The following is a 23,152-nucleotide window of genomic DNA, read 5'->3' on the forward strand; positions in this document are numbered from 1 at the left end:
TACTTCAAGCTTAACTGAAACAAAAGAGATTGAGAAGCATGTATCCTCTTTGTGCAGCCAAATATAAGCTTTGCAGTACAATGGATACAGGTTTACAGAGCATAGCTTGTGCCAAAAGTAGGCTTCACAGTGCATTTGTAATTAGAAGATGGTTTGCTGCTGAAAAAACACTCCTCTTCTTAGAAAAATAGAGAAATGGCAGTGGAAGATGAAAAATGAACTAAAAAGCCATCATTGTTTGTGTGAATGTTTCAGTTGCTGTTGTATTATTCAGGATCTAAATACCCTACAGTGCGTTCCTGTCGTTGTATTTCCCCTCCGGGCTCTTCCTGTCTGTTGTTGGTGCAGATTGGAGAAGAGATCTGGACTCAATTCATTACAAATTCTGGTCAATTTGTAAAATCCAGCTTCTCTCTCTGGGAGGTTTTCAGTTATTTTACTATCTCAGCATGAGGCAGTGCTTGTTTCAACTTCAATTTAACTTGAATTACAAAAGTTCCAGGGCTCTGTTTTCCACAGGGGAACACTCTGCTGGGACAGTCTCACTGTAACAGCACAGATGAAGCTGTCAAGACAACTTACTGCTCCACTGCTCTGTTCAGAAGAGGAAAAAAAACTTTAAGGTTTAAATTTGGGCCTAATGTATCAATCAAATTTGAACAGATTTAACACATACCGAGCACTTGTAATGTTCTTGTATTCAGTATGGTTTTCATTATCCACTATGTTGTGTTTGGCATAAACAGCCTGTACTTGGCTGATTGTCGTCTCTATCTAATACTTTCCCACAATTCTGTTTAGTCCAGTGACAGCTGCTCATAGCTGTTTTACTGTATAGCTGAGTACCAGCTGTGGTCCAACGGTTCACTGAGGGACAACTGGTACGCACACACAAACACACATGCATACACATGTAAATTCCCCATGCACATGAGGCCCCATGACCAATCGGTGTAACGACACTACTGGCATAGGAGGAGGAGACTGGGGCACATGGTCAGGACATCCACACTATATGATCCCCCAAAGACAACTCCACTCAAAACAACAAGGAATGTATTCCACGAGGGGAGTAAATAAAATGGATCAAAGTTATGTATGCTTGAGTAAAATGAGCACATGTTGTTTATTCTAGGATCTACTGACTTTAACGCTGCCAGCCAACATGAGGAGCCGAAATATTGAGTTATTAATTGTGGTTATGTAAGTGATGATGGTGAGCTGGTGATTATTGCAAAATAAACTCTGGATGAATGACTGGATGAGGCAAGATGTTCTGAAGGAGTTTATTTCATAATAATGAAAGTTGACAACATTACCAAGAAAAATATGAGCAAGAGAATTCATTTGCTAAAAAGTGTGACTGATTGAGATTGAGATCGTTTCTCTATTTGCAGAGCATTTGATGATAATGCATGTGTTTTTGTTTCTTGTGGCGCATTCTTTCATCAGCACCACGTTCCTCTTTTTGTTCCTCGTTTAGATTTGTGTTTGAGTTTGTGAATTTGCATCATTTCTGTACTTGCAGCTGTTTTCTCTAACTGAGATGCATTGGGCCATTGCAATGTGTTTGGCCCTTGTCAGCCACCGTAGGGTTCAACTAAACCATAAAAAATATTAGAACTATTCATTGTTATATCATAGCTTCTATCGTCACATCATCCAAAGGCACAACAGGATTTACAATGTGTAACAGTCACTTGTTAAAGACAGAAACTATAACACATTCCCCTTTAACCCTAAACTTATCTCATGGTCAGGGCTTTCAGAAAAGTGTGGAGGTTAAAAGGCTAAAGGTACGGAGCCAAAAATGAAGGGAGAAAATGCCACAAGTTTAATATAAACATCTTCTTTTTGCAGGTCTCTCCTCTCTGTCCAAATCAAAGCACTAAATGTAAAGACAGATCGCCCAATGCTGTTTCAAGTCACTGTGGAAAAGGGACACCAAAATATCAGCCAAGGTAATTGTAGAGACATAACAGCAATTGTTAATATAAGTTTACAATCCCAGTGTAAGGCTAAAACAGATTTATTACCTCCGCCAAGGAGGTTATGTTTTTGCCAGGGTTTGTTTGTTTGTCTGTTTGTTTGTTTGTTTGTTTGTTTGTTTGTTTGTTTGTTTGTCTGTCCGTTAGTGTGCAACATAACTCAAAAAGTTATGGACAGATTTGGATGAAATTTTCAGGGTTTGTTGGAAATGGGATAAGGAAGAAATGATTAAATTTTGGTGGTGATCGGAGGTGGGGGGGCCCACAGGGGGGGCCACTGATCAGCCTTGGCGGAGGTCTGTGCTCTCCGAGTGCTTCTAGTTAGACTTAATTTGAAACTGAACAGGGTGACACAGAGGTGCAGTGGTTTGCACTCGTGCCTCACAGCAAGAAGGTCCTGGGTTCGATTCCAACACCAGTCGATTGGGGTGGGACCTTTCTGTGTGGAGTTTGCATGTTCTCCCTGTGTCTGCGTGGGTTCTCTCCGGGTACTCCGGCTTCCTCCCACCATCCAAAGACATGCATTGAAAGGTTAATCTAAATTGCCCATATGTGAGAGTGATTGTTCGTCTCTATATGTCAGCCCTGCGATGAACTGGCGTAATTTCCAGGGTGTACCCTGCCTTCGCCCGTAAGTAGTTGGGATAGGCTCCAAGCGACCCCCATGAACCTAGTCAGGATAAAGCGGGTTCAGAAAATGAATGAAACTGAACATCTTCTAGATTCTGACTTTAACATGTGGATGTAACAAACCTACACTAAATTACTTTAACCTCTAACATCCACTATGTGCTACTGTTAATAGATTGACATACTCTACTATAGTTTATTTTTTATGCAGCTTATTTATTCTTTTTTTTTTTTTTTTTTTTTTTTTTTACCTCTTACAGTATCTCAATTCTCTGTATGTTCTCTAAATCTAGTCAATTGACAATAAACCTCTGAATCTATTTTCTGGGACCTCTAACCCTGAGGTAGGGTTGAACCATAAGTCCAGTTTCAGTGTTATGGGGCTTCATTTAATAAGAAACATGTATAGTTTCTGTGTTTATCATGTGACTGAAACACAGTCTAGACTAAATCAATCTAAGCATGATTTAAATCTACCACAAACCCTGCCTCTAACCCTAAAACAGCCATTGTGTTGAAGGGTAACTGGTTAAATAATGCTCAAAGGTAACCGTAACCCTATTCCTGAACCCCAACCTTAGGCCTAATGCTACTATGAGTCTCAGGTGACCTGATGGGTGGATGTTTTAATTATTCACCTTGTCCCTTACAAAGTTAAAGGCACGTAACCAAAAATGACTTTCACTTTCACCACAGTAAACATTTTAATAGTGCATTGAGTAAGCTGTAGATATCTGACCAGCTGTTTAATCTGCTGAGTAGGTTTCTTTCTTTGCTCTTTGAACTTTTACCAGGAAATCACTCACAGTGCAAAGTGGCAGGTCTGTATCAGCGCGGCAAATGAGAAACAAAGCACAGAAACGCCTGCTATCTTATCGAACTCATACGAAAACATCTACCTAGCCTAATGCACACATGTAAAAACGGGTCAGAGGTGATCACATGTACACCAGGAAGAAAAAAAAAAGGGGGGGGGGGGACTGAAACAGCTGGATAGACACAGGAAACAGGATGAAGAGGAAAATGATTATAAGCGACACGAGGCTTGACGCTGTGACTGAACACGGGTACAGTGGGGAATGTGCGGGCTGACTGTGTGACTCAACAATACATAGAGATTGTGTGTTTTGATTGGGCTTGGCTGTGGGTTCGGGGTTGTGTGACTAAGTGTTTGTGCCGGACAGACACAGTCACACACAAAAGGGGAAGAGGAATCATCGTTTCATGGTTTTAGTTCTGATTAAGCCTGGGCCGAAAACAAAAGCCTGCCGGTGGAAACTTGCCAAATGAGCAGAGAAGGCTTATGCTGAAAGAGGGTAAACCAATCTACTGTGGAGCCACTGTGGAGGTTAGATGGAGGGGGTGGCAGATCTGGTTAGTGGGTCATGAGTTTAAAGGTCATATGTTCAGCTCTGAAAATGCTCTACAGTTAACAACACCATCAGCTCCATCAATCACTAATCAATGATCAGTCTGGGCCCCATCTATCGACTTTATTTGTCTAACAGCTGACCAGCTTTAGTCCTATTCCTGCTAAATGTTCTGATGTATTCATAGATGTCATGTGATGTCACAGAGCAATCCCACCGCCATCTTTAGGACCGCCAAGGGACCGTACTCTACGGTACACCACATGCCTTCTATCTGCTGTGCTGTGGGCTGTAGCAACAGCAAGTCAATGAAAACAGGCCATGAATGTTACAACATCCCCAAAAACCCAGTCAGAAGAGAGAAGTGGTTGGCTACCATCAGGAGAGCCCACTGGACACCAACACAACACCCATGTACACACCGAGATAGCACAGAGATACTGGGATGGATCTGGAACAGAATCGTACCCCGACTTGGCCCGAAACCGTTTGGCAGATCTGTCCCGGTGTCCAATCGCATGTCGGGCCAAAACAGGTACTGCTCCGCAAAATGGATCTTCTACAGAAATGGTCCAGCTCTGGCCCAGCTCCATTCAATCACATCTAGAATATACACAAGAATCATGCTGGCCCAGATTTGTATTACGATTCTGGTCCAGATTCATGTTACGATTCTGGTCCAGATCAGCATTACAACTTTGAAAATCAGTCTTTTTGTGTGATGGGAGACTGTTCTGGGCCGAATCCGTAAGCCAGCACAACTCCGGAACTGCTAGAGAGAGCTGAAAGACGGATCAGATGCAGATTTGGTCCAAAGTCAGAAAACGGATGTAAGCTATAAACGGATGTAAAGGCTTTAATGTGGATCCGGCCCAAAGGTAATTGCTATCTGGGCAGCTCCCTCAGTAATGCACCTCCACTTGTTGCACATCAAATGAAAGCTAACAAACTTGTTTTTCTGAATATATAGACCATTCCCAAGTGGAACAAAAAGACCACATACACAAAAGGTTGATTTCCAAAAAAGCAAAATTCTTACTTTTGAAGGCTGTCTGCATATCAAACATCCATCGATCCAGACAAATAGGGTCTCGTTTTCCTCGTAACAGTCCAGTGAATATAATCCAGTAAAGTATTTAGATCCAAAACATGCGTAAGATCCACAAAGGCACAGAAACAGCAGGAATATTTGTCCAACATGAGATCAATGTTGGTGATTTTTTCCATTTTCCTTGAAGATATCCTCTGTAATTTATTTTTTCTGCTGGTGATACTGGTAAAGATTGACAGACTAACTTGTTACCTTTTGACTGACACCTAAACTGGCCATCCTAAAACATCCCAGGGGTTACTGATAGGAGGGATATCCAACCAAGTGTCAGACACACGTAAATGGTCATGCCCACCTCATACCGCTGCCGTTCGTCAGCAGAGAGATGAGCGATTTTCATCTGACTAGCCATTCCCCTCTGTGCACTAGGGCCTAAAGATGGCGGTGACAACAAAAAAGTCACTTGTCTGACATGAATGCCATGAATACATACATCAGTACTACATGACACAACCTCAAATGGTTTGGTTTAGTCATGGTTAGGGTTAGGACTTCCGAGGACTATATAGCTTTTCCTCGGCCATGGTAGGCGTATCTTGTACTGTCATCTACAGGACTGTTTCTAAACCTGTCTCAATAGATCTAGATACTGGCCTCTGTGTGATTTTCCAGTTCACGAATTAGCCCAGTCAGACGTTTGGAGCTTCTGCTGATTAAATAGAAGGTTTTCTAAAGCTTGTAAATAGCATCAAGAGAAAGTGCAGAAGCCTTGATTCCTGTCACTATATATTGAAAGATCACTGTCAAATCTTTGCCGAGTGATGTAAAAAAAAACTATCAGACATTGACACTTTAAAACACCCAATTTTTATAGTTTTCTATAGTGAAACCTTTCATGTTGAAAATGAATACCTCATATATTACCTTTAAAGGAGTTGTAACTAGTATTGATATTCCAAACTATCGTATGACTTATGGTTTCATCAAGTTTTCTCCTTCAAACCAAAACTTTGTCAAAATAATCTTATCATCTTTATGTGCTGCACCAGCCAATAGTTTACACTGTTAGTTTAGCTCTGTTTTTAGACGGAAAATCAACAGTAAATCCACGTATCACCAATGTTTTCTGTACAGTTTGTGCTGTCAGTAGTTGCACTAAAGATCTGTTTGAAGTCCATGGGTCAGCCAGTGGTGAACTTAGCAAAGACACTGTAGCACAGTAATTTTATAATACAGAATAACAATAGCAGCACCTCTATTTTTACCAGTACCTCACTTCTGTTTCACTCAGAAAGTTGTTCCTTATGGTTCTCACCTTCTGCTGCTTTGGTCAAAGACTCTGTGGTGTTCACTGTCATCGCAATGGGAGACCAACACTCATTACTCCCTCTAGTGGTCACATACAAAGCCTGTGGGTGTGACTAAATTCACTTCACATCTCCAAAACAATATACTGACAACTTTGACATAATATTGGAACTTCTCTCAAAACACACTAATGATATCTGTGGTTATTTCTGAATATCGTAAACCAGAATTACCACATATAACCTCTTTAGTGACAAAATATGACTATAATCAAGTCAAAAGTTCATCTAGATGCCCTTAGATTATTGCTTTTGACTGTCATTCTGTAACTCTGTTAGGCCATCTGAAGAAACAGCCTGGTGAGTTCAGTTCAGAAGGCTGAAAGTTGGAAATAGCAGCAGGGTGGGAAACTTCCTACATTATGTTTATGGTGTTGGTCAGTCCTAGTTGGGGATTTTTGATTCAGGCAGAGGTTAGGTAAACATTAAGCCTCTGGAACTACCCGATGCTTTCTCTTTCCCTTTCTCACCAGTCCCATTCGTTGTGCATTTGGCTGCCTTCATCAGCGGGTAAACTCCATGTTTCCGTTGATTATTGCTGCTGAGCTGCCAGCCAGAGATTTTGTTTTGGCTACAGACTGATGGTGTGAATTCTCTTTCAAACATAAAAAAAAAAAAAATCATAACTCTTGTTATCATGCTGCCTTTAAGAATTTTAAAATGATATGTATTTGAACCCAAATGTACTCACATCTTTCATTTCTTTTTAGAATCTACATGAGGAGAGGACTGCAGATATGGTGTATGTTGTAAGTGTGCTATGGTGCACGTGGGTCTGTTATTGTGTCAGTCTGGCAGGATTTCTTCCAGACGGCTTAGCCAAGTCTGAGGTCATTCAACTCACAGGTCAATCCACCTCCACTCGGAAAATCCACTCTGTCCAGGAGATACATCTGATTCACAAAAAAGTCTGGGTGAATGAAACGAGTCACACTGAGAAATATACACAGATACAAAATGCAAAAAGGAAAATATTATGTTTATTATTATTTTTAGAAGTGAAGGAATGGCCCATTTTTTATCTTTGGTGATGAGTGTCTCTTAGGATTTCACGCACCACTTTATGAGCAAGATAAATTATTGACACAGTGTCTTATCTTGTTTAAAGAGACTTAACGTGGTGCCAGTGAGGATTTTGTGTGTTTGTGTGTGTCCCACGTCAATGCTGCCTTGAATGTGTGTGTGTGTTTTCTGAAATGTGCATCTTTGCTGTCTGACTGTTTCCATGTTGCACAACCGGAGCAGTCTACCTCCCTGAAATAACATCCACTCACACACTGTGTAACACTGTTAATCACAGTGTTCTATCATGCCTTCCTGCTTATCATCCCATTGTCAGCGTCTTTTTGTCATCTACCAAACATTGGAAAAGCCATATTTTGTAACACGTATCCTCTGTTTTCATGTATCATTATTTTCATAGGGTTCGGTATAAGGTTGCTGTCTCATAACTTAAGTAAACACTTTTTTTTTTTTTTTTAAATCTGTGACAGTATCATATTTTCTTATTCATAATTTTTTATCTGAAGCGTTAACTGCTTCTTTCTGATGTTACATTTTTAACTCGGGGTCTGTAGAGATTCACTCTCTCTTGGAGCCAGGTTCAAGCCAGCTTTGTAGAATTGCCTTTTTTTTTTGGCAAAACTTAACCTAAACCTTTCATTGCCAGAGGATGTTCCTGAGTCCAGTTTACTGTTGTAGATCTGATGATAGAGGATGGACAAAATGTAAAAAAAAAAAGTTTTTGTGCTGTAATTTGTGTTAGTGTGATGAAGAGCCACAGCACTGTGATAGTAAAAGTACATGTGAACTGTTGTGAACATGACACTGATTCTGATCAACATGATTGTAGTTTCCTCATTGTCTAGATGCACAACTGTGAATTTTGCTAATGTGTACAGGAGCAAAATTAACACAACTTTATCCCCGTGCTAGTAAAGGCGATGAGAGGAACCATTAAGGTTTCCTAGTTAAATTTCTGACAAGGCAGTGGAAGATTTACAGGTGCAAACATGCAGGTCACATGTACTTCAAGCTATCTGAACTGACATGTCTGCTCTTAGATACAAAATATGTTCTGAGTTAATAAACTTTACAAGCACAAAGTGTACAAGTACACAGATTCTTCATGACTGGAAAAAGTGCATTTTAGAGGGAAGGAAAAATAATTTCATTGCCATTTTCAATCAAATCATCAGCATCAGCTTGGTTTGCTATGAACTGGACAAAATACTGTTTACATGAGTCTGTGGTGACTAAAATGCAGAAAACAGGGTAGTTTTGCCAATGCATGCTTGGCTAAACACACGAAACGCCACAGCAGCCAAGAAAACTCCCATTACTAGTCATAAACCAGTCATTTGATTAGATGTGGGTGATGCCAATGAATTTTCACACATTTCACAGTGCGTGTTCACAGCTTTGACTGCATATTTTACACATACAGGACTATAACTATGTTAAATGCCAGTGGACAAATTTAAAAGCCTGGAATAACATTGTGGGTATTTGCTGTTTGATCCTGTCTGGGTCTGGATGGATGGCAGATTAAAGCTGCTCCATCCAAATGTATAGAAGAGCGTAAACAAAACAGAGTTTCCTGTGTGTTTTGGCAGCAGCACTACTCCCAAAGCCAATCTCATTTAGATGAACAGATAGAGACGGAGAGAAAAGAAGATAGAGAGATGGATGTGGGCAGATGAGGGAAGCAACAACATGCTAAGCTAACACAGACAACCCAGTTTTGTTTTCCCACGGGTTGTACAGTAGTTCCCAGTGAAAGACACACACATACACACACAAATATAGTCAAAAACACACAGATCCCATCTGCCCCTACGCCTTAATCAGCTTATCACTGCTGCACTGAGGCTGTTCCCAAAGACTCTATCAAGCTTTGACATACATTAGTGGTACAACTGAGATCAACTTATATACTCTTTACTAAAGCAGTATATTTACCCCCACACACACACACACACACACACACACAAACACACACACACATACACACACTCGCACACATCCAACACACTGGCACTCACAGATAACAGACTGCAAACATGTGCATAAGTAGGCACGCATGCAAAGAAAACACAGTCATCCAATAAAGATCTGAAGCATCCTGCAAATGTAATATGCACACCCTCACAAGCAGAGTAACGAACAGCAACAACACAAACAAGACATGAGACCGAGGCACGCAACAGAGCACACACAAGAGCAAAAGAGACTCTGAGTGTGAATGTGTGTTTGTGTTCTGACAGGATGCCAAAGCCCAGCTGATCTCTCGGTAAATATGGACATATGGTCAGTCTCTGTGGGGAAAGAGAAAGAGAGCGAGAGGATGGAGGGTGACACAGAGATGATTCTTGGCATCGTTCCGCCTCCACAGGGAGACCGCAGCAGGCAGAGATATCTTATCCTCCCAGGACATGTGTTTCTTTCCCAAAAGCTGAACCATTTAGCCTTTTTTGACTTTTCACATAACCCTCTGAGGGGGTGGGGGTTTACAGTCCACTCTTGGTTACGCAATAACGAGACTGTTACTGGATGAAAACAGGGGAATTGTTGTGCCAGACTGGCTTGTTAGTTATGTAAGAGCGGTTGACATAGTGGTGTGAAGTATACACATCAGTAATTGTGAAAACCTGGAGGCTCCTGTCAATCTGTGATCTCCATATTTGTTACTTTGCAATATTCTTTCAGCAGCTTTTTGCAAACTCTGGACAAATCCAATTAAAATTTTCGCACAGATGTACCAAAAATGTAATTTAAGATAACTTCTTCTGGTTCGACCTTGAATTAATTTCACTGCAAATTAATTGAACGCGGTCCATCCTGCCCTGAGTCAGGAGCCACTGATCTCTCTTATTAGAAACTGAAACCTCCAAGATGCACAAGTGCTCCAACATTGAGATTATTTGCTCTACTAATATAAGATGACATTTTACTTATCACCATGCATATAAGTCTTCAGGATCTTCCTACCTCCTCTTCTTTTTTCCCAGCCTTTTAAAATGCTCAGAGCTGTCAGGATTTAGATCTCTACTCCTCTCACTCCCCTTGGTGTTGCTGGCTGTTCATCAGAGCTGCCTGGGACATCAGGCGGCTGCTGTCATGTTGCCCAGCCTGAGGCTCCAGACAGCAATATTTATCATTTGCAAAAGTGTACTCCTCTCCGCTAGACTTCTCTAATCCTCTAGCCACCCACATCCTCCAAACCAGTAAATAGTGTGGACAGGATGATGTGAAGAGACTGTGATTCCTGACAAGCGCGCCCGCTGTGATGTGGTCGCCGGCCTGAACAGAGGCTGCAGTCCAGCTGACTCAAAATTTAATAAGTTCCGGTAAATGAAACCACCAAGTATCTGAAGTGCTCATAAACAGTGATCATTTTATCCTAGACACTAGCCTGTGCAGAAAAAAATAAGCCCTTAAAGGAAAACTATATGGTAAATCTGACCCAGTTTAACACTCAAGAGGTAAAATTTGGCTTATAGCTTGACATTTTTGGAAATGCCCTTATCCATGCTCATGTCAGATGCTGCAATAAGGAAATAAACCCACTTTTTTGCCTGTTGGGTAAATGAGAAGTTACAGCCTGCAGCCAACTTTTGCAACTAACTTTTGTATAAAGTGTGAAAACAAGGAAATACCTAACCCGGTTCTGTCTGACTATAACATATTTCACCTCCAAGTACCTAAAGCTCACTACTTCTGGTTGGGTGCTGCAATTTTGTGGGCCACTGTATTTTGTGGAATTTTCAGGTTAATGGAAACTGCAGACGTTGGTCCTTGGTATATCACATATAGAAGGAGATTCATCCCTGAATAACTATTGGTGTTTCTGCACTTTTTTGTAGAAATAACACAAACATACATAACATAGAGTTTAGAAGATTCTGTTATTGCTGGCTAGTGTCAGGTTAGCTGTGTGCTAAGATAAGCTAATTGGACATCAAAACATAATCAGGGCCATTTTAACATTGTCATCAAAAATGCATTTTAATGGGTATTATATCAGAGTTTGGGTTCACTTTTACTCAAAAATCATTTTTTAAAAATCGTTATAATTGTTTAAAATGAACAATGGTATACTCTTCATCTAGATTTCTGAAATATTTGTCACATTCTGACCATATGTATCACTTTACACCACTCATTCTTCACCTGTGATTTAGAAAGAAAAATCTGCCTTTAAACTTAAAAGATTGATAAGACATTTGTGGTGATAATTATTATTGACGTTATTGTTGAACAACTGACATGATATAATTTATCTTGATAATATTTTAAATTGACAGGATAGATATTCCAACAAGCCGTACTGTGACTAAATATTTTTGTTCTCAAAAAATCTCATTGCATCCAAACCACAGTGCCATTGTATCTGTTTGTTTGCTTTGTAAAAATAATAAACATAAACAAAATCATAAAAATATAATATTAAGATATGCCTGTAGGTTGTTTTTTTTTTTCTCAAGCTAGCTGTGTGCTAAGCTAATTTGTAGTATACCATTTGTAGTTTAATGTAAAGTCCAGGTTGTTACCTATGTATATCATAAATATCATTAATCCCTTTTTGTGTTATGCACCATTTGTTCAAACACATCACAAAATATTATTTGGGAAAAAAAATAAGTAGTTAAGACTTTGTCAAGCTAATTACTGCCTAAATTTCAGGCTGTGTGCTAAGCTAGGCTAAGCTAACTGGCTACTTCATGTTAACCTACAGCTGTTTATGGAATATTATAATAATGATTCATAGCAGTTACTGAAAACATTATGTCCCTTACCTTGAACTGTACTTATAAAATAGTGTTTCACAGCCACAAAATAGTTTTTATCTGAAATTATGCTGGACATTTAGTGAAAGAGTCCTTTATGTCAAAGATGGAAACAATTCTAGAGTGAAACATAAAGCTTAAGTATCTATTTCATACATTTATTTCACACTCACTACCCTCCAACTGTGTTTTATCTAGGACTTCCTTAAACTTCCTGAAACAAGGCGTGGTTCTGGGGAGAAAGGATTGTGGGGCTGAGGGGAATGTGTCATAAAGTCAGGATTGGAAACAGCAGTGAGTAAGTTCAACGTCAGTACTAGTACACATTATCACATAAGTCACTAAATTAGTTACAGATCATGTCCACAGTCTGTCCATGTCCACATTCTGCTGCTTCAATAATGTAGAAGTCAGACTCTTTAAAATGGAATCAAAGAAAACAAAAAGAGAAAGTGCTCTGAGTCAATTATTGATGCCAAGAAGTGTTTTAAGGCCCAAACACCTGCTTCTGCTGATATGGACCCACACCAGATTTCATATTATAGGCGGATCATCAGAGAGTGTTTTTTGGAGCCATTTGCCGGAAACAGGTGGTTATTAGCACACAGTCAAACTGAAAATCACAGCTTCTCCCAAAAATAAGAAAACAAACATGTTAGTTAGTTCAACATTTTTTTATTAACTGTTTAGAATACACCATGGTAAAGCATTTTAAAGTTGAAGACTCTTTGGGCATCCAGTGCCGGTTCAACAGCACACTTTTTGTTCACTGATGCTGCCGCCTTCTCCAGCCCTCTGATCTGACCACCACCACTAGTATAAACTACTCTCCATCTACCTATTGAAAGGACAGGTAGGAAGAGAAACCCTTTAAAGTACTATGTCCTGAAAAGTTAAGCGAGTCGATGCAGAGGGTGGAGAATCAAAGCAGCCTTTTGCTCCCGCCGCGACAAACAGGAAGTCAAATAAATACAAAACAGTCTCACTTTCTTCCCCCCCCCCACAAAGCAGCGGGGCACGTAGCATTCCTGTGTTTACAACATTCACACTCAACATGTGACTGGTGCCTGGCTTTGCATGTGTGTTTAAAATGTGATCCTACATATACTGAAATTGTATTAAGATACGATCAGATTGCACTTAAGAGCAAAGATTGAATTCTGTACAAACTTGTCCAATATTAAAAAATACATTAAATTACACTTTGCAAATAAATATTGGTCCATTTTTCTTTAGTATGCCAAGTACACGTACATCTTCCTGAGACACTTCCAGAATCAGACATATTTATATACCATAGATTCCTGTTTTATTTATCCATGAGTATACACTAGTCAGTCTTTCTTTTACTCCTCCCTTGAGTTTTCTCTCTCTTGAGGCAAAATAACTTGTTCATGCTACACTTGCTTCAACCATCTACTTATGGGATCATCCCTTATCATATGACTTGCTCTGTCATTCGTGCCTAGACATACATAGTAAACAGATTCCTCTTCAAGACATGAGACCATGGTTGAGATGCAAACATACTACTGAACAATGTCACAGTCAGATACACAACAAACAGCACTAACTGCAGTTGCTTCTGTATTTACTGTCACTGACCCTGAATCTGTGCCGTGAGGTGACTACCTGTGTGAGTAATGTAGTGACGGTTGTGCTTCATTGAGATGATAAAACCCCAAAAATAAATGCACACACAAACGTTTTTAACTCGCATGCTGACAGAAATTTAGAGAATAACAGTCATATAGCCAAAAGGTTTGTAAAAAATACACACATTTATGGAAGCTTTTTTTTTTGTGATGTTTCACAGTATCAACGTTGATTCCCTTCCTGACTCGCACACACGCACATACACACATATACAAAATGAGTACCTTAGCATTGGAAAGGACAATCACAAACATCCTTTGCCTTCATCGTTTACATCAGTCTATTATTGCTTTCATATACCGATATTGTTATACAAGATCAAGTGAAGGAGAAGGGGATTGGATGTTTCTGATGGGGAAGCAGTCCTGACTTGCAGCCCAGATAGAAGTCAGTGTTGTGTCATTTCCAAAACAAATGCGAGTCTTCACGAGACCAAAAAGTTCTACTGGATTATCCTTAAACATTATGTAAGGCAGCGGCCTCTCTTCCGCAAATATACATATAGAAAGTTCTGCTTCCCTGTTTTCTTTTGTGTCCATACACTGTCCTTTGCTTGTGTCAGTCTATACATTAGAGACAGCGTTACTAGTGTCCCGTGCCTGTCGGATACCGTATAGCCACTTTATGACGCGAGCGTTCCTCTCGATGACGGAGATGCCATAAGGGACCCGTTCGTTGGCTCTAGCTGGTCCATCTTCATCGTCTTCATCTCCGCCATCATCCCGTCCACGATCAGCCTCATCCCCGCACTCTGAGCTGGGCGTGCTGACGCTGCGGAGCTTTGAGACCGATACTATGTCCGAGTTTGCCCTTGTGAAACGTTCCACTCCACCCATGCCTTCCACCTCCTCCGGGTCCAGCCCGCAGTAGTTGAAAAAGCGCTCAAGATCCGCCGTGGCGCGGGAGTAGCGGTCGCTCAGGTCCGACTTGGAGCGGTGCAGGGAAGGATGTTTGCGGGTGGAACCCTTGGAGCTGGCGTTTGATAGGCGGGTGAAAGCAGGGGACGCCGGGGGGATCATGCCTGCTCGCACCAACATTGGACTCTGTGGTGGGTAAGCAGGGGGAGAGGGCAGAGGCTGCGAGGGGGATTTGTGCTGTGAATGAGGCAGGGGTTGGTTTTGGGCGGGTGGGGGAGGCGGCGGTGGGACCTGGGGGTGTGCTACCTGACCCTGTGCAGTCTGTCGTGACCTGAGCTGGGGCTGCAGCTGGGGCCTCTGTGGTTTCCTTACATCAGCCTGAGGCCGAACGTCCACTCTGCGCACTGTCACTGAATTAGGGGAGCTGTAGGGTGCTGGGACCCCAATGCGGGGTGCACGTGCAGGAATAGGGGGTGGGCGACGGCTCAGTTCTGCCATTGGTGTCCTAAGGTTGTTGAGAGGAGATGACGTACATGAGGAGGTGGATGAGGAGTTGGTGGTCCCGTGGTTCAAAGGTTTGAGGTTGTTGAGGATTCTGTTGCTCCTCTCCTGTTCTACTGACAGGCTGCTGCCGATGCTCTTAGCTCCAGACGAGGGAGAGGATGATGAGGGGGAGGTGGAGGAAGAGGACTGGGAAGAGGGCAATGGTCCATCACATACATCATTAATGAGATTATTCAGAATATCCAAGTTAAGAGCAGGTCCTCTTCTCCCTGCTGGACCCTCTCTCCCTCCTGCGTTCTCCACATCAGCTGGGCAGCGGGGAACTTTGCGGGCTGGAGTGCTGATCTGGCACTGAAGCATCATCCCTGGAGGAACCAGGGGCTTCCGGATGATCGGTGGTTTGACAGGAGCCTGCCGGTTGAGCGCTACCTGCTGGCTCTTAACATACTTGGCTTTGTCAGCCTCCAAGCGTTCCACAGCGCTCAGTTTACGGGCCCCGGGCTCTGCCTGACGGCGGAAGTAGTCTGGACCTTTGTTGAGTATCCTGAAGGGCATGGCAGAGGTGAAGGGAACCCCGGCCAGGCGGCCGTCTGTTGGCCGCAGGGTCTCCACCGGCATCCTGGAGAAGCTGATAAAGAAAAAAGATGCTCAGTCAGGATTTCAACTTTAAAAAATCTAGCTACAGAAAAAGAAAGCATTAATAAATATGAAGAAATAAAAAAGAGGAGGTTGATTACGTATTGTGTTCATTGTATTACTGAAAGTGATTTATAGATTTAACCCAACAACAAAAACAGCATGGACAAGAGGTGATAGAGACTAGACACAGAAACAGTGACAGAAGGAGAGGTGGGAGAGGACAGGACTTGACTGGTCAGCGAACATCCTCTAAAGCTCCCACATGTGCACTCACAGCTTAAGAAAATAGCTCTTTTGTATTCTGTCTTTTCTTCCCACTCTCCTCCTCCTCCCTCCACAGCCTCACTCCCAGAGCCGCTGTAACTTCCTTACCGGTCGCTGTGCTGCTGCTCTCACTTCTCTCCTTTTCTTCCTCCTTTCTTCTCTGTTGCCCCTCTTGCTCTTTTTTCCTGCCCCCCCCCCGGTCCGTGCTCAGTGAAAGGCTACTTATGGGGCAGGGTCAGTCGGGGTCAAATTCCACATTGGGCACACCGGCCAGACAACCTCTCTTAGGTCAGTGGTGACCCAGAAGGGGGTTATGCTGCAGATCGGGTCACTGATCAGCCTGGAAGACTGAGCAGCAATGGTATCAGGAACACAACAGCCTTTAGGGTCCCCCTTGACGTTCTCTGTTGAACTCGTCCGTCAAGCTTGTTTCCTCATCCAGCTGCGATGTGAAGGGAAAAAAAAGCCGGCCAGCAAACTCAGCTGGAGTTTCCCACAGTCCTGCAAAGGGTTGAAAAAAAGAGCAAAACAGAAGTCCACGTCAGATAATAGCAGAGCTTTCCTTTTCTGTCCGTCTCATTAACAAAAGCATCCACACACTGATACACACACACACATTCACACACACACTCCTCCGGCAAACAGACGGGACTCTCTTCAATACTGAAGTGGAGCAGACAGGATAGGCTTTAATACCATGTCTGGCTCCTCCCAGCTGGCCAATCACACGTCAGGCCGGCAGCCTCGGGAGGACCCAAGGGGAGGGGCTAGAGGCGGGAGCTGCATCCACATTGGTCTGTGTCAAAAAGGATTCTGACCAATGGGACCCCTCCCCCCTCAGAGCACAACAAAAAAACCGAGGCAGGATTTTCATTCAAATGAAAATTCTTTGAAAGGGAGAAAGGAGAGAGAGAGGGGGAAAAAAAGAGGAGGGCAACGGGCAAAACAGCTGCAATTTTTACATTGACTTGCATCAAGCTCAGTGGGGTGCTATGAAAACAGTGTGAAAAACACTGAAAGCTCCACAACTGTTCCTCCTGTTGAACTCTTTGTCTTCATCACCACAAAAGAAGGGAAAGTGTGGACAACTGACAGATCTAACAATAGAGGATTATCCTTCCACTAGTCTAACTGTGCTTCAGTTGGGATTGTAACCATATAGCTGACGCTGCTAATCAAACATATGGTCAATGAGCTAAGTGTCTGCAGCCTCGGACACATTAGGGAGTTTACTGCTAAACAAACACAAACAAAATCTGAATATTTAATTTAACTTTACTTTTTTTTTTTTTTTTTAAATGTTCATGCGTTTCCCCATTGTTTTACCCAGAATAAAAACAACTCTCTCCCTCCCCCAACACCCTTCCACTCTCAAGTACTGCTCATCCCTTCCCTCCTCTTTATCGTTTACAACATACACTGTGGGGTTACATCACACCCAGCCCTTCTCCCCACCCCTACCTCCAACATATCTATCCACACATTTTTAATTAGTCTTTTTATAGCAGCTTTCCTTCCTGTCTCCCTAAACATGTGACCCTCTTTCCCCCACATCTCCCTCTTTTTCTCTTTCATCACTAAACAGCAGACCAGCAGCAGAGAGAGTAAAAGCAGCCATGACAGCTCAGACTTGGACACACAGACAAACACACTTGCTTTCAGGTAAAAAAAAAAAAAAAAAAAAAAAAACTGCACTGCTTTCATCTCATCCATGTGTCACAGCAAAGGAGAGTTTAGCCAAAATAGTTCGGCTTCAATTAAACAGATTTGCGTCACGGCTGTAATAATACACAACTAGACTGCCACCAAAAGCCTGCAAGTAAACCTTAAAGGAATACATTAATTGGAGACAGCAGTTTACGCCAAAAATATCTCGCATCTTAGGCAAAAGAGAGCAGAGGTTGTTCTTTTAGTATCAGGATGACAGAAACCCACTGGCAAACAGGAGATAGTGACGTCATTATGTGGGGACTTTTGGACCATCAAAAGGGTTTAATCATTTTACAGATGGCAAGAAACACCTGCCCCTAAATTCCTCTGCTTTTAATAGTTCACACACGGATTAATCTGTATGCGTCTGTCAACACAACACTGCACTGAGGCTCCACCTGCTAGAAAAATGTCTGTAGAACTGTACAGTAAACACAAAAGGTCACAACCAGAGCAAAGCACTGATTCTGCCCGCACAGTATCCACTAGTTTGCAGCTTACTTTAGAACAAGTTGTACAAGACTGTTCAGACTACTAAAAACAATGTAGATGACTTTGTTTCCACGTATTTTAGCTTGTTCTTGCAGACACTACTTTTAAAAACAGCAGCCACAGTACAACAGCTATATGATGTGCTGTATGTGTCCATTCATAGAATTCATCTCAAAGAAAAGACTTTACCAGAAACAGTGAAGACCAATGTCTGGTCACAGAAAACCTCAGTCACCTCAGGTTTAGTATGCTGTAGCCTTCTCATTACCCTCACATAGGCCTCTCCTGAAAAACCCTCCCTTTAGTCCAGATTTAGAGCCTTTTCATGTCCGCAAAAAGACCCGTTTCTCAAAAAACACGACCAACCTTTGGCTGGTCTTTGTCTCTGGATACAAATACAAGGCCCCGGTTTGAATGTCAAAAAAGTGCACAAATACATTCAAGAAAAGAGTGTGTTATTTGTCGTACTAATGCATGCTGAAACAGTACACTCAATGAGGAAGCTGTAGAGGTAACGACAAAAAAATAAATATGTATACCCACTGTACCAGACCTGTGCATATGCCAACACAGACACTCCCACTTAAACCTACTTTGGCTCCTTTGTTTGCTCGTTTGCTAACTTTGTTTAAACATAAATACTCCTGGAGACTCACTAACCTGTTTTAAATACTTCCAATCATTACTGTATACAGAGCCAAACACCTACAACAACAACCCGAAGCTGTAAAATCAACAAATGAAAAGAGTAAAATGGAGATCAGAATGGGAAGGCGTTTAAATGCAAAACAAGTTACCCTTTTAAAGACCAGTAATCTTCATGTAAATGTAGTCGTCCTGGGTAGTCCCCCACCTAAACACAACAGGTATTGTCATTCGTTGCCCGTGGTCCGACAGGTAAAAGGCATCTGTATGACATGTGCAGGTCTTCCTTATAGTCCTCCTACCACATACCAAGTGAATCAATTTAGCCAAACCACAAGGCAATGCATCTGCATGTGCAAGTGAGTAACAACGTCGAAGGGAAATAAAACATCTCTGAGCTCGTTTCTCTGCTAAACCGTCTGCTGTTCTTTCCGTGCATCAGCTGAGGAGGCCAAAAGCTACAAGATCTCTACAACCGCCGACCACGGAAACAAACCATCACATTTCTATTCCATGATGGAAACTTGTACTGTTTGGTTATCATGAAACTACAATATCCACTGTGTTGATGTAATTCTGACTACTTTTAATATATTCCTCCATGTCCAACCATTATATGATTCATGTCTGCTTTGTGTGTAACATAACATGTCTCAGAGTCTGCGAGTAAAACTTCAGTACATTTATTCCACCGACTGAACTGAGTACTAAAAATCTGCATGTTATTACTTGGCATCTTTTGATACCACAAGTCAGACCCTAAGGGGTGAATCTTAGTGGCTGTGCATTCATTTATTAACTATTTGATGTCAAATAATCAAGACAATTTAGTGGATTAGCTGTGATGTGATTATTAGCATGTGTTCTCCACCCAAACCAAAGTAACATCAATAAAAAAGTGGCCAAACAAGGGGTGGTTGAAATTCTGTCTACACAACTTTTGTACAAAATATCTCTGCACATAGGATAACTAAAAAATGACTACAAATTGGTACAAACGTTCAAAACTATTATTTTCACTACACTTAAATCTGATCTGTCATGAAGGTGAGCTGCAATAAATTATAAACTCGGTTTATTTTTTACATCATGTGGGTTTTTCCCGAAGGTATCCATACTGACCTTAATGGATTGCAGGTCATACACTGATTTAAACATGTGGATTTGATGTTTCAGGTACCAGTTCATTTAATAATAATAATAATAATAATAATAATAATAATAATAATAATAATAGATTAGATTTCTATAGTGCTTTTCAAGGCACTCAAAGCACTTTACATTATTGATCCATTATTCATTCACTCTCACATTCTCACCCTGACATGAATATACACAAACGATATGCACAAACCACAGACAAAAAAAAAAAAAAAAAACACTGGAAAGCAGTTTTGAAAATTTCTGTTTTTTGTTTAGCAAAATATCTGCATAAACGTGGAAGGGGCACAAATCTTCGAAACTTTAAAATGCTTAAACCATTTTTTTCAGACTTTACTTAACAAATGCAAAACTATACCATAAACATTAGTTCCTTATCTATGAAATAAAAGCAAATCTCATCCTACGCCCACCCTAAATAAAAATTAGTCAACTCTTTTGACTAATCGATCATGTACATTCCCAAGCATGGCTTTAATATATTTCTATTAATTACACTGTAGGTAAAAGACAACAGATTTACTTTGTGTGTTGTACAACTACCGTCTGTGTAGAAACATGCAAATGAGCAGAAAAATAAATTCTGTACCATAATGTATATAGTAATTTTCTTCTTGTTAAAATAGAACATTGAAATTGAAAAAGTATCTTCTTATATCAAGTATATAACCACAATATCCATGCCTGTATTGAACATTTTTTACAACAGCAATAACCACTGTGTGTGTGGCTACAAAGATGAGTAATGTGTTGTAATATGGCAGGGAAAGACTGAAAAGTAACAAAGACATGAGTATGCTTTATTTAGATGTCTTTGACCAGAAATTGTTAAGGGATAAAAAGGGAAGCTCCTACTAAAAGGAAGGAATGACGAGCACATTACTAAAGCTGACATATGGTCACCTACCAACAGCCTGAAAAGGCTTAATTATAGGGAAGAGCGGTGACTAGGAGCCTGCGCCTCGCCAATATTTTCAGGCACTTCTTAGTGGCGACTGCTGAGTGACTGAATAAATACATACAAACAAAAACACGTGAGGAAATGGGCCTTGGTAGGAGAGGAAAAGGAAAAGAGAAACACAAACCAGATTTAATAGGGTTATTCTGCTCTTCTTAGAAAGTTTCTTGACATAAACAGGAAGATGCAGCACTCGGTAGGTCCAAATAGAGGGGAACAGGAATAAGATGCGTGCATATGTGTGTGTGTGTGTGTGTGTGTGTGTGCTTTGTGACGCCGGCTGTCATATTGGTGTGGCCTTGGCTTCAGGGGACATTGACCCCAGATTGTGTAGAAAACAACAGAGACCCCACCTAAAACTGTGTCACCAGAAATCCGCTCTCATCTAATTCGAAACTCAAACACTGAGGAAAAAAAAAAAAGACAGAAAAACATGTTTCGTGCAGCGAGTCACCTTCACCCCAGAAGTCAGTGGTGATTTCTCAGGTTTGTCACCTACCGAAGGGACGAGTAGGAGGCAATGACGCATGTCACTGCAGGAAATGTGGGACAAAGACCAAAAAGTAAACAAACGTGCTCAGTTGGAGTGTTTAGGTCTGACTGTGACTGTGTGTGACCAGCAGGTTGATCATTTATTTCTGGGTTTGCTTCTTGGCTGCGGCAGAGGAATCACACAATGAGGTCAGGTGTAGCGCTGACCCTGACTGTCCCATTTAACTACTGCTTAGCAAAAATAACAGCACCGAGGAAAAAAAAAAAAAAAAAAAAACAAGTAAGAGTTCCAAGTATAGAATTTAGCTGTAGCAGGTTGTTATTAACGCTTGTATCAACTACAGTTTTAAAGATAACAACTGTGATTACACATACATAAGTCTTTTGACTATGATTACGTGTTACTAAGGAGTGTTTTCATGTCTATGTTTTATCCGGGGTGCCTTTTACTAAACAAGACGCAGAAGAAGGAATTAGGCTTTTACCAGTTGTACTAAAAGCTTTGAACAGATGGGCGTTTGCTCAGTTTTCAGAGCGATGGGTGCAATGTCTTTCAGGTTGACTGATTGTCTGTAATGCAATGAGAAACTGGCCACAGCCTCAGTATAAACTAATCAAGCATGCCCCAGCGGCGTTACCCCAACAGAACACCAGAGCCTCCGTTTTTAAGTCAATAAAAAGCTAAAAAGAAAAGTTCAAAAGGTTATCAGCCACTCCTCCTCAGGGCTGATTTAGGGAGCTCCATAGACAGATAATAAAGACAAAGAGGTGTGGATCAGAGTAACAAAACCCTCATTACTAAAACACCACCTGATCTGCACTCGCTACTCACCATTCAAACCTCCACCTGTACTCTTTCGTTCCAGCAGTTTCATTAACCTCCTCATTTCCAAAGCCTGTACCACTCTTGGTCAATCATCACTTTTCTGCCGCTTATGACTGGAATTCTTTGCAGCGATCCTTAAAACTCACGTCATTCATACCACTCATCATTTAAAAGGTCAGTGGGAGATACACTTCTGGACCACTGCACCTGTTTTTAGCTTTTTTAATTTGTTATATGTCATTGTGATCGGTTCTGCTGCCCATCCTGTTTGTTTGTTGTATATAATGTTTTCGGTTTGCTCTACATGCAACCTGTGCTGCTATTTATTTTGTTTATATGCTGCCTCTTGGCCAGGTCATTATTGTAAATGAGAATCAGTTCTCAACTAACTTACCTAGTAAAATAAAGGATAAATAAATAAATAAACACGTGGTGCCAGGCACAACAAATCCCGCCCCTCACACATATTTCACCCATTATAAGTAAATGGGAAGATTTTAAAAATTCATACGAAATTTAAACTTTGACCTACTGTTCCCAAAATGTAATGAGATTCATTCTGAGTCAATGGCAATCTGTAAAGTCAATTTGGTATGAATTCAACCAACTGTTTTGCTGCTACAGACATTTGAAATTTCGCCCATTATGAGTAAATGGGGGAAAAAAAAGATATTAAAAATTCATAAAAAATTTAAACTTTGATGTACTTTTACCAAAATGTAATGGCATCTATTCTGGGTCACTGGTAATCTA

At 41.2% G+C, this 23,152-nt stretch overlaps 1 protein-coding gene across 1 annotated transcript; it reads right to left on the minus strand.

Moving 5' to 3' along the window:
* Positions 1–12,854: 12,854 nt before the first annotated feature.
* LOC115422797 (protein FAM110A) lies at positions 12,855–16,766 on the minus strand. The gene is made up of 2 exons (XM_030139343.1): positions 16,224–16,766; positions 12,855–15,840 (listed from the first exon to the last, which is right to left on the minus strand). The coding sequence occupies exon 2, from the start codon at positions 15,828–15,830 to the stop codon at positions 14,415–14,417; it is 1,416 nt and encodes a 471-aa protein (XP_029995203.1). The 5' UTR covers positions 15,831–15,840; positions 16,224–16,766; the 3' UTR covers positions 12,855–14,414.
* Between the last annotated feature and the right edge of the window lie 6,386 nt (positions 16,767–23,152).

This window comes from Sphaeramia orbicularis, chromosome 7 (assembly GCF_902148855.1).
Source record: "Sphaeramia orbicularis chromosome 7, fSphaOr1.1, whole genome shotgun sequence".
Taxonomy (NCBI): domain Eukaryota; kingdom Metazoa; phylum Chordata; class Actinopteri; order Kurtiformes; family Apogonidae; genus Sphaeramia; species Sphaeramia orbicularis.

Coding starts and splice junctions, on each gene's coding strand:
- LOC115422797 (XM_030139343.1), bottom strand. CDS start 15,830: ATGCCGGTGGAGACCCTGCGGCCAACAGACGGCCGCCTGGCCGGGGTT.